Source organism: Coffea arabica, chromosome 4c (genome assembly GCF_036785885.1).
Source record: "Coffea arabica cultivar ET-39 chromosome 4c, Coffea Arabica ET-39 HiFi, whole genome shotgun sequence".
Lineage (NCBI taxonomy): Eukaryota > Viridiplantae > Streptophyta > Magnoliopsida > Gentianales > Rubiaceae > Coffea > Coffea arabica.
The window spans coordinates 12,255,470-12,272,015 of record NC_092316.1 but is presented as its reverse complement, the minus strand read 5'-3'; the positions used below and the strand labels follow the sequence as shown (position 1 = coordinate 12,272,015).

Here is a 16,546-nt window from a genome sequence, read left to right as displayed (position 1 = left end):
CTTTTACAACCCACCTTTCCTTCTTTCTCTTAGCCACTCTCCTTTTTTTTTTCTCTTAATAATATACTAAATGACTTCCTCCAAATTACCACTAATCCATGACACTCATCCAATATTTCAAAAAAAAATGATAATTGTAAGTTACATAAAGTTCCTCACCCTTTGTTCCTCTAATTAATTTGGTAATCTTTGTCTTTTTAAAATTTATTTTTTCATTATTTTCTTCTTAATATGCACACAAATAGTGTGTGCCTTCTTGAACACTAGTTTCAAATTGTTGTAATTCCTAGGTTGAGCTTTGGATGGTTGCTCCAACGACACAACAACATATTGATCTAGGCTATTCTAACTAGATTTGGATCAAAACAGTTTAATTTGCTGTAAATCCATGGTTTTGAGCTTTCAATGATTGCTCAATTTTGTAGCTTTATCTGATCAAGTAAAGGAATGATTAAGTTTATGAATTAGGTTAACACAAGTAACCAACTAGGCATTACATACAAATTCAATTCGGTATGTTTCACTGATGATGAACAAAAGATCCCAGACTTTGGTGGGCATTGGTTATATATGGTAATGACGTTTGTATAACTGTTTGCTTAGAAGTTAGAAATTGATCTTGAACTCGACCGTGTCTTGCTTCTACTAAAGTTTAAGAAAGACAAGATCGATACAAAAACTATGCAAAGGAAGAATTCATGCCAGGATATACTGCATTAGCCACAACAAAGAACCATGCAAGTTTATAATCTGGTAGCGTTTAGGTGGTTAAGTCATCATTTGATTTAGCATTTAAGGACATTATTGAGATTTCAATCAACGATATTTTATAAGTTATTTGCTATTAAATTTTCAATTTACATGAAACCACAGGAAAGTGAAGTGAATATTTTAACACGTTAGGAGGCTATGTGCTAATAATGAAACTACAGGAGGGTTATAAGTAATTTACCCTAATTATTATGAAATCCTACTTTTTAAAACGACTGCTCATCAAGACATTACTTTGGTACCATAAAGTTCACCTAGCTGCGGTTCCTTCATATTCTCTGTGGCAAGGGATACTGTCTAAATTAAGTTCACTTCTGGACCAACATGCTTATTGCAAAGTAATATTCTCTAATGATCAACAGACGCTCCTACAACAGTTTCAAGCAAGAAGAATCTGTACAATCTATTTTCAATTGACCACGAACAAAAACATTGCCATCCAATTACCAGATGGATATCGAAGGCAAGATCACGGGGGCGAAAAAATTTAGTCACATGAACATGAGCACGGACCAACTAAATTCCAGCAACCTCTGCAAACATCTCTCAGCTGTGAATCTTCATTCAAGGAATTGCTGTGACTGTTATATGCCAAAAGCTGTGAAGAATTCATGAAGGTATATGATTTTAGCTTCCCATCAAAGTGATAGTCAGCCATAAGCAAGCCGTCCAGATGAGCAAGTCAGACCACCACAAAAAGCAATGGCACTCAACTAACCACCAGTATCATTAACAGTATTAGAGTCGTTTGTAGAGGGAGTCGATAATCGAAATGGAGCTTCAGTTAGCTCATAACTTAGTCCTCGGTAATGGTGGCAGAAGGAAGTAATCTCATAATGAAGCTTGAGAGCGACCAGATGGTAATCACGCCAAGAAACTGGAGGACATTTAATAGTGTACTTAGCGAGCTACTTATTGCCAAGTTATGCGATGTCATCTCAGCTCCCTTGACAGTGTAAGAAAGAGCAGTTACCAGTTGTGCTGCTCTATTGAGTTGGTGTAACCTGTAAACCTGAAAAATATAAGTGTGGGTTACTGAAAATGAAAGACTCCTTGGCAATTTTCTTAGCTTTAGAATTGCGTCCATCCAACAAATATTTCTTCTATCAAGTGAATCTAAATTTAACAGCCAGCTGCCTAAAAACACTGATTTTTTTTTATCTCAAACCAACCAGCCAGACTAAGAGTTCAAAAAATTCAGAACACCAAAAGCGGATTCTAATATGATTGATAGCAAGGAAAGGGGGAAAATGACTCAAGTCATAAAAGCATTAAATGACAACGATATTGTTCATGCTTCAATGCTTTACCTTCCAGATATTTAAGCAATCAGACTAAAGATTTATATGCAAGTGTGACGTCATCCTATAGATGTTCTTCTTCTTGCAGTAGTTAAAATCACATCCACATAATCAAAAACTTAAGAATATCTTAAGAAAAAATCACATATTGAAAAAGGCATTCAGAATTGTGTATACGCTGAGAGCTTAATTTCTAAATGCAAGAATACCAAAAAGTTGAAGCAATAACAACTTTAGAACAATAAATAACTTCTCAAAGTACTCGTCTACTGTGTTCGTAGAGCATGCAGTTTACAAGTATTTCCTGAGTTGATAATTAAGGAAATTAGAGGAGCAACTTACCTCTAGTTTAAGGCTCAGACTTATTGCTGCCAAAAATTCCTTACCAGGTTCCCCATGACAAACCTTTTCGTTAACCTTGATATCTAGAACTTAAAGGAAATGTTTTTCTTTCCATCCTTCTTTCTGCCGAGGATCAAGGAACTCTTCAGCTTTTGCTACACTAGGATTAATAAACTAGACACCCAAACTTCTACAACCAGAAAGCATTGAATGATCAATTTGCTATGCTTTGATAACTAGCAAAATTGAACTTTGAGGATCTATACTCTTGACTTTTCTACAAATATCAGAAATTACCTAGAAGTGATTTCATGGTTGTCCTATGACATAGCTTAGGCTTTAACTTTGTCAATCACAACATGTGACTAGTGAATGGAATATTATATGTTACCCCTTTTTAAAAAGTATGAATACTTTTGCATGCATATACTCAAATTTACTCGTATCAACAATAGTGATTAACGAAATTTAACAAATAATCATGTGATCAGCTACACTGACATTGTACCATCATGACCTCAAGAACCACACAATTCATCATAACTTTTATGTTCTCATTTTACTCAAACTTACTTGTATCAACAATAGTGATTAACAAAATTTAACAAAAAATCACGTGAACAGCTACACTGACATTGTACCATCATAACCTCAGGAACCACGCCAGTCATCATAAATTTTGTGTTCTCGTTTTCTCTTCTTCTTGGTGGAGAAGACCAGAATTAATCATCAAATTTATTATGTATCAGCACTTATACTCCTATTAATTTTAGTTCTTCAGGTGCATTGGCTGGGAATGAAGCCTGACTGAGAACCCAAAATCAACTTCTTTGGCTTCAAAACCCTTCAAGCTATCGACATGCACTAGCATTTCCCAATAACACACAGGAAGGAATAAAAAGTTACACAAAAGAGAACCTTAGAGAGAGAGAGAGAGAGAACAGTAACCCCTGATGGCAGCCAAAAACATATGAAACAACAAGGAAAACAAAAGAGGTGATAGATGTTCTTACTTGAAATAATATGGGAATTACAGCCCATGAAGGGGACTTAATATATCTTGCATATCGCTCAAATGCAAACTGAACCACAATGCCAACAAGATAGGGAGCAAGAGTGGCAGAAGCTGCAGGGCCCGTCCATGGCCAGACAAAACCCATTGTCACCATGGGAATCAGCAGACTAAGTACCAGAACAGCAACTGAAGAAATTTTGTGTCCCACTTGTGGGTTAAGATTCCTGATATTTGACGGAGACAATGGTTCAAAAGGTCTCCTTAAATGATCTATCAGAAGAAGAAACACGGCAACTCCAGAGTAAAATATAGCCTCCGTGAAGAACAATATAAGGAAGTCTGCAAAGACACAACCAGGATTATGGGAAGTAAATGGGTGATTCAGATCATGAAATAACTGTAATGTCAAACAATCAAATTTACATCAAAGTCAATGTATTCTAATGCATAAAAGTAGGTCACCAACACTAGTAAATCAATGTCAAAGTATAAAAGCATATATAAAAAGCACAAGCAACAATACCAAATTCCAAATTGATTTCCATGTTTAATAAACAAATGCCAAACTCCAAATCAAGTCAATGCATAATAACATAGAAAAGGTACATCAGCAACCGTATCAAAATCAGAATCTAAGTTCAAAAGCCAACAATAGTACTTTTATTCCCCTTAGAAACCCTTGTTTTATCCATATGAGCACGATGATCCACCAGTATAACAGTTAAGAAGACTTCTGTGCACTTAAATTTTTTTATTCCAGCTTTTGTTTCTCCATCAATAAGTAAGAGGAGAATCGATAGAAGGCTACAGAACCGCAAGCTTCAATTTTTGAACAATTTTAGCCCACCTACAAACTATAGTACTTCTCTTTCATCTATTTTCAGCTTCTTCGTATTTGTTATCTTTTTTTCTCAATCATGGTAAATGGGGAAACTCCTGTTTTAGCGCACATGAACCTTCAAATTGAAAATATGATGCCTTGCCCTTTAAAACTATATCTCATACACTACTAAACTTGTCCTCTGCCTGAGTGGTAAATCATATCTTTACTTGGTAACTTTAAGTAAGTTAACAACCAGCATAATATGCAGTCACCACACAGATGCTACCAAGATCTGACCACCACAAAGTATCTGCACTCCAGGCAATACACACCCCTCCTAACAAATACTTATTCCTGGACAACAATCACTACCTTCCAAATTATGTTCAAATTTTTTAGAAGTTGACTCCATCAAATTTTCATCTGAATTCTATTTTAAAAAAAAAAATGTGTTTATGAAACTCCTCTTGACTAGTTTAACCAACAAAATAGGTAATCAAGCTTAAGTTTGAGTATGCTATAAATATTCTAAGCTATATGTGTTTTTATATACATTTAGCAGAATTGTGATCCTTCATTATTTACTCACACTTAAAATATTTATTACCACAAAAGAGATTTATGAGCAATCCATTTGCAATATGAAGAATGGTAAGGAATGCCACCTCTTATCAATGTTTTGGATACACTTATCTTGTACTATTCCAATAACTATGTATAACTAAACTAAACCAGTAGCTACATATCCTCTGTATATGTAAAACTCAAGCAAAAACAAAGCAAAAGTGATTGTTTCAGCTCATTGAATCATTTAAAAAAGATAACAAGCTTAGTATGTTTAAACGCATCATAATGAGCTAAATTGAGGCTCACATACCAACAACTAACAAAAGAAATCGAACTATGAACACAAATACATATGTCCATGTTCCGCCAGGCTCATACAAGACCATTCCAGATAGTAACATGTGAAAAATAAATAAGTGAACTTCTTGGAAGAAAATGATCACTCAGAATAAAAGACAGAAGGATGTTAAATGAACCATCTAGCAGACGCTAAACTTCCTTCACTGATGCACTTTCTTTCAAATGGTTTTGCCATCTTTGGACTTCTCGAACTTGTTTATTACTTATACCATAAGAAGTCAAGGCCTTTAATATAAATAAACGTCAGCTGACAAGAAACCGACAGTTGGAAAGCTAACATGCAAAACTACAAAAATTCTAATTTAATTTGAAAAAAGTGATTTTCCTGAAATCCCTAAATGAAATCCATGTAACTCCTCCCATGAAAATTAAATTAACCAGAAAAGGGCACGGAAACAGTCACAAAATAAAAAATTTTATGAAAAGTGAAACAGATGCTTTCCTAGGCCCTTTTTTCTCCTCCCATCACAACCCATCTAAAACTAACAACCAAATGCCCTATTTCAACCACCAACAGTTCCTCCCCTCCCCTGGGGGCAGAATCTTTACATCTGCATGTTTACTTACAAAGGTAGTAGAATAAATACATAAAGGTGATGGACAAAGAAGACCCTTCTAGCATAAATTTCACTGACCTGTTAATAAAGAGTCTTCAAATATAGTTGATAGAATCCTGCGCAAATAAAGAGAGGGAAAGATGAAAGAGGCTACAAGAACTGCAGGACCAGCTAACCACAGAAGGTTGTTTTGTTTCTTCTTGGGGCTGGACACTAGCATTTCATCTTGTACTTTATAAGGACGATTGTAGAATGAGATCAAGCCAGGTTTTCCTCCAGCTCCTTCAGTGTAGATGACCGCACCATTCAAAAAGGCAACATCTTCAACAGCTGAGTGGTCTGCTTCTTTCGCTGAATTGTCTGTTTCCAGCTCACGATTGTCTAAGTGATCCTCAGAGATAGCCAAGGGAACTTGTCGCCTATATGGAAGCTTCTCCTTTAACTCCAGCCTTTCATGTACGGACCAGCATGACTTGACAACTTAGAATGATGAAAAAAGATACAAAAGTCAATTCAAGAAAGGGAAAAAAAAAAAAAAAGAAAACTACACGAATAAAGGAAGTGACTTTTTAACTGTACGACAGCTCATAAGAAAATTTTGACATGCAAATAGTCTGGAGAAAGAAAGTTTAACATCTCTGAGAAATGCAGCATATATGTTCTGTAAGACCCTAGCCAGTAACATGCTGACTTAAAGCAACTACCAAGAGAAGCAAAAGGATCTAAAATTGCAATAGTTTCCAATAAGCCTTTGCATTTCACCAAGAAACCGAAGAAAAATCCTCTTTGTCAACTTCAACACTGGCTGAACTCTATTATTTGCCAACAAGTTCACGAAAGCTATTACTCAGTTGCATTTCAAAAAGAAGCTCTGGACTTTAGGATGATCTTCATAGGTCAAATGACTACCTAGAGTATTTTTCAGCTGTTCCACATGAAATTGCTGCAAACTGAACAGTCCCCTTCCCATGCAAACCTGGACAATAAAGTAACAAGCATTATATCATTTGATGCATTCTCTGTGCCAAAAACATGCCTTGACCTTAAGGAATTAAAGAACCGAACAAGTAACAAATGAATGAACATACATTAATGAAAGTGCCCGAAAAAATCTTTTCTGTCATGAAAGTTATTTTAAACACTAAAAAGTATCACTAGAAGGAAAAAGAATTTGCAGAATTAGGCTTACACGTTGCCATATATCTAATGTACCTTGGAAAAGGATACTCACTATCAGAATGTACCTTGGAACCCATCCACCAAAATAATAATTAAAAAAGAAAAACAAGAAAACTGACCAATGTTCACGATAGAACAAGTTACTAGCAGCCTTATCAGTCTAACTTCATTCCAGCAACAAATGGAGCAGGCAAACTAAGCAGTGCATGTCTTATCTTTATAGCTTGAATGCATTGATATCCAGATTAATCAAAACCGAATTTTTACAACTTACAAAATAAAAAAAAAATACCGATTGCCTGAGTTCCAAATATCAAAGTCGATAGTTTTGCTAGGTGAAAGAACCTATGCCAACAGAACTTTGGTCCAGCAAATTTCAATCCAAATTTATCTAATTTCACAACATTTTAATCCAATTAGAAAAGGACCAAATGACAACAAGCATTGGCCTAAAACAAATAGCTAAATTAAAAAGCCTTGAGCTCTAAACAATCAGGGATTGTTCTTGTTGCTAAAAAAAAAATCATTCTTCTCTAGCAATCCAGTACAACTTATTCCAATTTAATAAAGGCTAAAACGTACTACATGCAGCCATAGCATAACAAAATAATAAGTACTAAATTACTGACTAGTTGACTAAATTAACCATTGAAAACAAGATACCTATTATGAGTACCTTAGTGGAAGTTCTTCTGGATAGAAAAGGTGAAGGAAGGGATGGGGAAACGTAGGAAATTGAAGAACTATTTTTAACTGTCATCGTCCTCCTTTTTCCCCCTTTTACTAGTGAAGCAACTATGAACTACTTAAAAACTGAGAATTTGGCAAAGTGAGGAAAACCCATTTGATTTCAAGGAGATTTAGGGAAGCCCAGATGGAAATTTACGTGACAAGTGGACAAAGTTCAGAAGAACATAGTAAGACTTCTGAGATTTTGAGGTATCAGTTTTGCCTTGCGGGCAGCGGAGGGAAGGAAAAGCAAGAGAATGAAAGCGGCTTCTTTTGTATTTTACTCTTGCTTTCTTTTCTTTTCTTTTCTTTTCTTTTTTTTCTTTTGTTTTCTATTTTAAAATTAAATAACTTGCTCAGATTTTTTGTGCGGGTGATGCTAGTGAATTTTGGATAAATCCTTCCATAGAGTATCTTTTTTTGGACTTTTATATAGGACTAACAACCTCTTTATTTTGTTGTAGTTTTATGCTTTATTTTTGGATTAATTATTGATTTTAAACCTCAAATGAGACTATTTCCTTTACACATTTTGCTCCTCTTGTACCTAAATCAATTAAACCTCAATGTAATTGCCAATTGTCTTATCAACCAATCAAATATAGGATGATTGGACAATGAACATACGTTTCAAAAGCCTAAAGTTTGATTCGTAAAATATGAATGTTTGTTTGCATTAATGCTTTTACATTCTTGTTTGGAAACAAAAAAAAAAAAAAAAAAAAAGGGTTTCTCTAAATACTTTAGATTAAATAATAAAAATGTCAATTAACTATTTAAGATTGTACCGATTGAAAAAGGCCACCGAACTTGTAAAAGTGTACATTTTTTTAGCCATTTTACTGAATTTCACTACTCCAGTGTAGAAATATAATTATACGAGTAACACACTTAAAATTTCAATAATAAAAATATTTCATGACCTTTGACACGCATTGACAAAACATTAAAGACCTTCTCAATTTCTAGACTTTATGAATTTTCTCTAGATTACACTGCTAAAGAATTTTGGTTGAAATCTGGAGAGGATTAGTGAAATTTTGGAAACTCAAAAAGTTTTTAATCCTTTTTTTTAGATACTAAGAAGAATGTGTAGTAGTATAAGTTTCTTGTCTATCTTTATATTTTAAATATCTTATACAAAAATTAAATATATTATATAAAAAACATATTTTTTATTTTCTTCCTCAAAATATTATACCTTCAATTTTTTCTTAATACTCTACCCAATGATATCAGTGTATTCGGTCTCTAAAAGAAGGAAATAACAAATCAAGATATTCTTCCAATGTGCTTTTACATTTTTATTTGAATTGTTTATCAATATGTTCTAAAAAGTTCTTGGTTGCTGCAAAATTACTAAACAACTTTTAGGGTGTTATATAGTGCATCATAAACGTTTAGGGGCTAAAGTAGAATTAAAACTTTATACTATTACAAGAAAGGGGAGAGAGACAACGAGAAACAGGAGAAGACACGCGCACAGCCGGACTCTGAGAGTTGAGAGAGATTCTGAGGAACGCATCAGCACAACAACTTCTCCTAATTTTTGTTTCTCTGAAGAAGCTCTCAAGTCTCATCCCTCCGTCTGTTGTTTCGTCTTTGTAAGCTCTTCTTTTATGAAAGTGGTTTTGTTTTTACTCTTCTCTGTTGGTTTTGTTTTTATGAAAGTGGATCAAAGGTGAGTGAAGTTTCCTTTGAATTTCCCATTTTGATCCAAAAAAGGACACAAAAATCAGAAGTGGAGTTGGGTTTTGCTTACTTTTGACTTAGCAATTAATTCTTGGGTGAAATTTCTCTTCATGATTGTTCTTTTCAATTATCACTACTGTCATTGGCATCCAAATTGGTGTCAGAAAGAAAGTATTTTTATGATTCCTTCATGTTGGTATTGAAGAAATGGAACCCAAATCGCCATCAAAATCAAAACTTCCGGTCATGGGAGCTAATAAGTATTCTAGAATTCTAAAAGTTGGAGCAACCCTTTTGATGATTCTGAGTTTAGTATTGGTTGGGGTTTTTATATTTAGGCCTAGCATAGTTAATAAAATGTCCCAAAGGGATTCTTATTATACTGTTGTTTTGGATTGTGGAAGTACTGGTACAAGAGTAAATGTGTATAAATGGATGGTTAAAGATGGAGTTAGTTATGGTAATTTACCAGTTTTGTTGGATAGTTATCCTGGAAATTTTGCTAAGAGTGATGGCTGTCGATATCATTGTATGCAGAGTGAACCAGGTTTACATAATTTTGTAGGTAATGCATCTGGAGTGAGGGTGTCATTGGAACCTTTGATTCGATTAGCTGAACAATGGGTACCTTTGGAGAAGCATGGGATTACACCTATTTTTGTCTTGTGTACTGCTGGAATGAGGAGGTTGGCATCTGAGGATACTAGGAGAGTTTTGGAAGACGTTGAGGATGTTGTAGAAAACCATGGGTTTTTATATAGGAAAGATTGGATTAGGGTGTTGAGTGGTAACGAAGAGGCTTACTATGGTTGGGTTTCTTTGAACTATAAGATGAGGGTATTTGGGAACTTTTCGAGGTTGCCAACCTTGGGACTTCTTGATTTAGGAGGTTCATCGTTGCAGGTGGTGACAGAAGTGGATGAACTGAGAGAGGATGACCATCATTTAGTATCAAAGATTGGCCCAATGGAACACCAACTTTTAATATACTCATTACCCGCATTTGGCTTGAATGAAGCTTTTGATCGAAGCGTTGTTATGCTAACTCATAGTGAGGCTCTTAGGGAAAGTAGGGATGGCATATTTGAAGTCAGGCATCCTTGTTTGAGTTCCAGTTATCTGCAAAATTTTACTTGCCATGGTTGCTTTGGACTAGAGAGGATGAGTTCAGAAAATGTCACTACTAAGATGGAAGAAAAGGAGCTTAGTTCTTATATCTGGTTGGCTGGGAGCTCAAATTGGGAAAATTGCAAGGAACTTGCAAGGGCAGCTGCTGTTAATTCAAGCAATTCAAAGTTGTCGGAGCTGGAAAATCACTCAAAATGCATTGGCTTGTCTTCTCGAACAGGTCCAATGATCTTAGTTTATCATTGCAATTCTCTTATGAACCTGTTGAAAATCTTTTCTGTGCTTGCATCTCTAGTGTCTTATGCATTCTTTCTTTTAGTCGTTTATATTTTAATTTTCCTGCACTTTTGGGAATCTTCTACTAGTTTGGTATGAATCGTCAACCCCACGTAATGGTTGAGAAAGCTTTGGTAAAGTGTATCCTCAAAATCTTCTATCTAGAAGCACTCAAACTTTTCTAGATGTTTTGCGCTATTAAGCTACCCCATTAGCTTTGTATACAAAGGTGAGGCATATCAGCAATCACGACATTCATGAAATATGTTGTTACCATCAAAAGTAGCTAAGATGGCACTTATGATGAGATTACATGCAAAATACTTTCGAAGTACCAAGACCTTCCTACTCTTGTAAAAATTTGGGCAGAGGACACAATGAGGAAGCTCTCTAATAAAAAAAACTAATTAAAGAATTTTGCTGATAACTCATGGAGTATGGAAAGAAGTCACCTAAAATGGAAAGGCATTTGCATACCTGAAGATGTATCACTGATATCATGTGTCTGAAATAAAATGATATGGAAACTATATGTCATGCAATATTTAGACTTGATTAGGTCAGTGTAATCTTATCCAGCCATTATAACCCTGCACCTCTATCTAGGGTGGCAGAAGCGTGAAGGATGTGATTATGTTTTCCCTCATGAAATCTATGTTAACATTTTAAAGAATCTGGAAATCTTATTTTTGTATTCCTCTTGGGACTTTTGCTTTTGGCTCCTCTTCTTATTTTTTTCATGCACTAATGGTCACAAAAGGCATGAATTAACTGATTGTACAAGTATTGATGGCATCTATATCTCTCTCTCTCTGTTTTCGCTCCTTGTATTTTAGTGGTGTTGTCTTCTGTAGTTGTTAGCAGATGGTAAATTCATATAGTTTTATGGATATTGTACATATATTTCCTGTGTTCAGGTGTGAGGAGACCTGTTTGCAATTAGAAAAATAGATAAATTAAATATCCAAAATTGAACTTCTAGATGCAGTGCGACATAATATCTAAAATTGAACTTCTAGATGCAGTGCGACATAATTATCTTCATCATTTCTACTATTTTGTATTTGAACTTTTTCAATTTGTGGTGAATCCTTGTTCAGGGGTTCTCAATTCTCCCTTTATGAAATGCTTTTCAGTTGAAGCTTGTGCCGAATCTCAGACTTTGACGTCCAACTTTTCTTCTGCAGGCAAGATGATGCTTAACTTAACATCCTATTCTCACTACAATGCGTTGTCTGGTTTCTTTGCAATCTCCAACAGACTGAATTTGAGTGCTAAAGCAAATTTGACGAAGATGTGGGAGACAGGAGAACACATCTGCCCGAGATTATGGGCTGATCAGAGAAGCACCTCTGCACAAGATTGTTTCCATTTGTCTTATATGGCATCACTTATTGAAGATGCTTTGTGTCTTAGAAATGCAGAGATAACCTTTGGTCCTGGAGATGTTTCTTGGACCTTGGGAGCTGCACTCATTGAGGGAGACCACCTGTGGCGTAGCACTTCTGAATCTCAAAAAGGATTTTTAACCCTGAAAGGGAATGAGAGGATATCATCCTCTTTTCTTCTGTTTGCATTACTTTCATTTCTTCTTTTAATTGTTCATTATAGTCACATTAAACTGCCTATGCCTAACAGGGGAACTTCCTCCACTAGGGGATGTTTGCCATCTTACTTAGGCCCCAAAAGACAGCCAGCCTAAGTTCTATACTTATATTTCTGTGAATCATTTTTGGCCGCCGCCTTTCTCATGAGCAAAACATAAAAATACAGTCGTTTCTGGTCTTGTATAAGTTTGTATAAGATTGATTCATTCATTCCTGTAGTTGATGAAAATACCACGTCAAAAGGTTGCTTCAAAAGCTAGTAGTAATGTGCTTCTCCATAAATTTGAGAGGACGCTCTCTCCATGCTTGAGCTATTATGAATTAAAATTGAGTTTAATAGTATCCCCAATTATTATTTATGATTACGTTTTGGCAATTTGTCCAGGATTACCTTTCTCTAGTATTATTTTGATAAAAAAAATCCTGGAATCTTCCGAAGTATCAAGGACAGATATTCTAATTGTGACTTGTCAGATCAAGTTAAAAGGTTAAGGTTATTTCTGCAGGTGCAAGGCTGGAAATTCACAAGCCACACAAAGGAAGAGTCGAGTAATCATCACTAAGGCATGCACTCATTTTCGATTAGAGCTTCCCATGCGTTTAAGCTCATCAGGATAAAATTGAGTACCAATAAGTACGATACCATTTCTTTAGCCAAGGATAACATTATGTGAGAAATCTCTTGGGGTGTGGATTGTGTATGTACATGGCAAATGTTCCAGCAGCTTGTCTCAGATCTTAAATACAAACATGCAGGGTTATGCTTGATCCGAATTCTTTAGCAGTCAGTATGAAGCCAGCAGGCTTGACTTGCACCCATTTGCTTCAGATCCAGCAACATCAACCCAAACCTCATTCTTACGTCCAATAATTCGGAAAGGACTGTTGTACTGGGCAATTGAGTAAGCATATTCGCTGTGGGAAGTTGAATTTGCCCACTGAGATCTGCTCAAACTGATGGCTAATTTCTCGGCTTCTTTGACAATGTTGCTGTCCCTGGCGAATCCTGAGAACTGCCTTACAGCGATACAGTGACTGCTCCAGGAATCAGGTGCAAGATTGAGCTCAGGAAGTGGAAGTGGTGGGCTGGCTTGAAACTTGAGAGGTAGATAGAGTTTCACGAAGTATGCTGATGCATGAAGAGGTCCAGCTCCCGGAACAATGCTTGTCAAGACAGGTGCAGTCATGTAGATCCTAGAGAAGTTCAAGTTTGCCCCTTGAATATACTGAAATAACCTGTGACGCAACAAGAACAGATAATGTGTTGAGAGAAAGAATAATATCAGTTAATTCTAGCAAGACCAATTCTGTCTGCACAATCAGCAAGGGTAGCCGCTATTGCAGTTTTCTTTACTTCATATCAGCTTGCACCTGATACAGTAGAACTGGGATGGTTTAATCTGTCACTGCACGCCTACTAGACTAAAAGTTTCTTTCTTATGACGAAAATCCCATTATTAGACTCCTCTAAAGAAGCAGCTATTCTGCATCCAGGCCTTTTCTGTTGGAGAAATTTCTCATGTAGCTTACGGTTTTTATGAATATTTAGGGACAAAATATCCAGTGAATCAAAATAACAAAAATTACTCGTTCATTCTCATGTTAGAGGACTTATTTTAGCGTACTTTAGTAACCAGCAGAGTTAAAGAATAGCAGAATGTTCTTCATGAAGTCCAGTAATGTCTTGCAAGCATAATACAACCAGTATCAACTCTAAATTACCACAACCATACGTGTCAAGACTCCAATGTAAATAACCAGTTTGATCAATTAAGCACACAATCATCAACGACAAAATAAATAACTAATATCCAGAAATGCTACATATACAGTATAGATTAAACCGTTGGAAAAAGAACAATCAGGCAAGGGCAGAGTAATTGCAAACAGTAACACAAAGCATCAGCTTTTCCTCTCTACTTTCCCTTTTACCCTTGGGATGATAGTTAAAAGATTGAAAAGATTGGAAAGGTCTCACTGTCTCAAAGTCAACTGTAACTGCAGCACAAATTTAAAAAGAATCGAGGAAACTAGAAAATGGTGGCAAAATAAATCTAAAAAGATCACATAAAAAGGAAAAAAGAAAAGGGTACCTGTGAAAACCATCTTTTGTGGCTTTCCGAAAGGAGGTTTCTTTGGCAGGTGCACTCATCCAAACAGAGTCCCTGTAAAATCTCACCTCAAAATCTGATTCTGAGTGCACAACCGTGTACTGCGGTGATTCAATTTCCCTGCTTTGAGCTATCAAACATAAATCCACCATCATTACTGCCAGGATTATGTAAGAAAGGAACAATTTTGGCTTCTCCATCTGTCTCTCTTTCTCTACTCGATGGGCTGAAGAGTGAAGACTGAAGGGGGAAGCAGGAGAACACTCCTTTGGGGATATCAATTGAGACATCTGTCAGTTTATGTGAAAAAAATTGTGTTGACTAATTAGTCCTCAATCTATTTTGTTAATATCAATTTGACCCCTAAAATTTTATTGCTCTAATATAGTCCGTACATTTCTATTGTTGAAAAGATTGGTGCTATTTAGATACCAAACAAATTGCCATGTCTAAATAATTTATGAAACGTCTTTCAAAAAAAAATAATTTATGAAACTTGAAAAGGCTTATCGATAAATCCAAAGGATAATCAATAAATAATATTTGCTACAATATATAAAAGAATTATAAGGTTCAATTCTAGTTATGAACCGTTGGATTAGCATAAGTTTTGAATTAAATAAATACACAAAATTTTGCAAAAATGAGATGTATGGACAGAAACTACCAACACTTACAGCTAGTTTGGGAGATGAGATTTGAGCATAAAAGAAAGGAATAGAAGAGAAAGGCTGTATCTCCCTCATTTGAAAGTTTTAAGTGAAAGGAAAGGAAAAGAAACCGACGGAATTGGAAGAAGGAAGAAATAGCTACAGTTTAAAAAAAAAATTTCTAGCCCAAATCGGGCAGAAAGCAAAGGAAAGCGCGGAAAGGCAGCAAAACATTTTTTAAATTGTCCATTCTACCCCTAAAAAGCTGTTGAATGAAATATTTATTTACTTATGTGTCCAAAATCACCTCCTTTATTTCATAAACTCTCAAACAACATTAAAATCTCTTCTTTTCTTTTCTTATCCTTTCTTTTCTCTCGTAACTTAACATTTCTCTTCTTTTCTTTTCTATCCTCAACTCAAAAAGGATCATCTACTTTCTTTTACGAGAAACAATGAATTAAAAAACATATACTGATGAAGTAGAATTATTGGCATATACTTGTCTTTATTTACAATTACAAATCACCTCTCCAATTTTCTGAAATTGCCGAATTGAAGTTGCCTAACTTGACGATAGATGAGTTTCCAAACTCCTACAGAATAGTTGATCTGAGGATACAGACATTGAAGAATTCATAACCACGCAGAAATGTGACTCCAAATCCACAAAGACTCCATTTTTTGCAACCTCATAAGGATCCAAAGCAGTGCTTTTTATTATTATTTACATGTTTCCGTTGTAACTCAACCTGGTGCATCTTCGTCCATATTTCACAATATTTGTAACTAGAACAACAATCATATTTGCTTGATATTTAGGCTTTGCCATTAAAGTTAGCCAATCATGTCTAACTCAAACTTCATCAAACTTTATGCAACTTCAGATATCAATACAGCATTTCCCAAACTTGAATCAGAAATAATATGCTTTCTATAAAATAATTTTAGTTCAACTTGGCATTGTCTAATTATAAATTAGAATGCCTCCCAAGCTAGAATTTGAGGTTGATGAATTGATCTTGTGATCTATTTAGAAACTCTAGATTAGTTCGTTTGATTGGTTTACCAAGTCACTACATATACGTATCAGCTGGTAATCAACCAAGCTTGAGTAGAGTTCCAGTTGGTTTGATCCGAGGTTCAGGCAAAAAAGCTTTTAGTTTTCTGACTGCGAAAAAGAGAAAACATGGCAAGAAAATTACAGACGTAAGTTCCTGAGAACCCACAATCAGCTAGCAAAGATTAGTAATACTTCACGGCTCCAACAACTCTTAATCAGAGGGGAACTCCCACGCAGAAACAGATTGAAATGAGGCTTCATTTTATCCGAAGATCAAAGATTTCCCATCCATAACAGTGTTGGAAAAATGGCTATATCCTGTTGGAAAAATGACTATATCCATTGTAGAGTGAATGAGAAAATTGTTCTCATAAT

General features: G+C 35.4%; 3 protein-coding genes and 1 long non-coding RNA gene across 5 annotated transcripts; 2 read left to right on the top strand and 2 right to left on the bottom strand.

The window, feature by feature from the left end:
- Window positions 1–1,005: 1,005 nt before the first annotated feature.
- LOC140005286 (uncharacterized) lies at window positions 1,006–7,927 on the bottom strand. Of its 2 annotated transcripts, XR_011813077.1 has the most exons (6): window positions 7,592–7,927; window positions 6,646–6,712; window positions 5,815–6,216; window positions 3,428–3,768; window positions 2,415–2,537; window positions 1,582–1,783 (listed from the first exon to the last, which is right to left on the bottom strand). XR_011813077.1 is itself a non-coding variant. In XM_072046050.1 (5 exons), exons 1-5 carry the CDS (start codon window positions 7,673–7,675, stop codon window positions 1,568–1,570), a joined length of 1,110 nt encoding a protein of 369 aa, XP_071902151.1. In that variant the 5' UTR covers window positions 7,676–7,925; the 3' UTR covers window positions 1,006–1,567. The 2 variants fall into 2 exon arrangements, 1 of the variants encoding a protein (XP_071902151.1); XM_072046050.1 differs by lacking the exon at window positions 2,415–2,537 and having other exon boundaries at window positions 1,006–1,783; window positions 7,592–7,925.
- Window positions 7,928–9,062: 1,135 nt separating this feature from the next.
- Window positions 9,063–13,796, top strand: LOC140005285 (uncharacterized). Its single transcript, XR_011813076.1, has 2 exons — window positions 9,063–9,248; window positions 12,854–13,796. It is a non-coding gene; the product is annotated as an uncharacterized lncRNA (long non-coding RNA).
- LOC140005283 (probable apyrase 7) lies at window positions 9,247–12,704 on the top strand. The gene is made up of 2 exons (XM_072046047.1): window positions 9,247–10,684; window positions 11,928–12,704. Exons 1-2 carry the CDS (start codon window positions 9,544–9,546, stop codon window positions 12,440–12,442), a joined length of 1,656 nt encoding a protein of 551 aa, XP_071902148.1. The 5' UTR covers window positions 9,247–9,543; the 3' UTR covers window positions 12,443–12,704.
- LOC140005284 (uncharacterized) lies at window positions 12,968–14,722 on the bottom strand. The gene is made up of 2 exons (XM_072046049.1): window positions 14,441–14,722; window positions 12,968–13,583 (listed from the first exon to the last, which is right to left on the bottom strand). The coding sequence occupies exons 1-2, from the start codon at window positions 14,656–14,658 to the stop codon at window positions 13,133–13,135; spliced, it is 669 nt and encodes a 222-aa protein (XP_071902150.1). The 5' UTR covers window positions 14,659–14,722; the 3' UTR covers window positions 12,968–13,132.
- Between the last annotated feature and the right edge of the window lie 1,824 nt (window positions 14,723–16,546).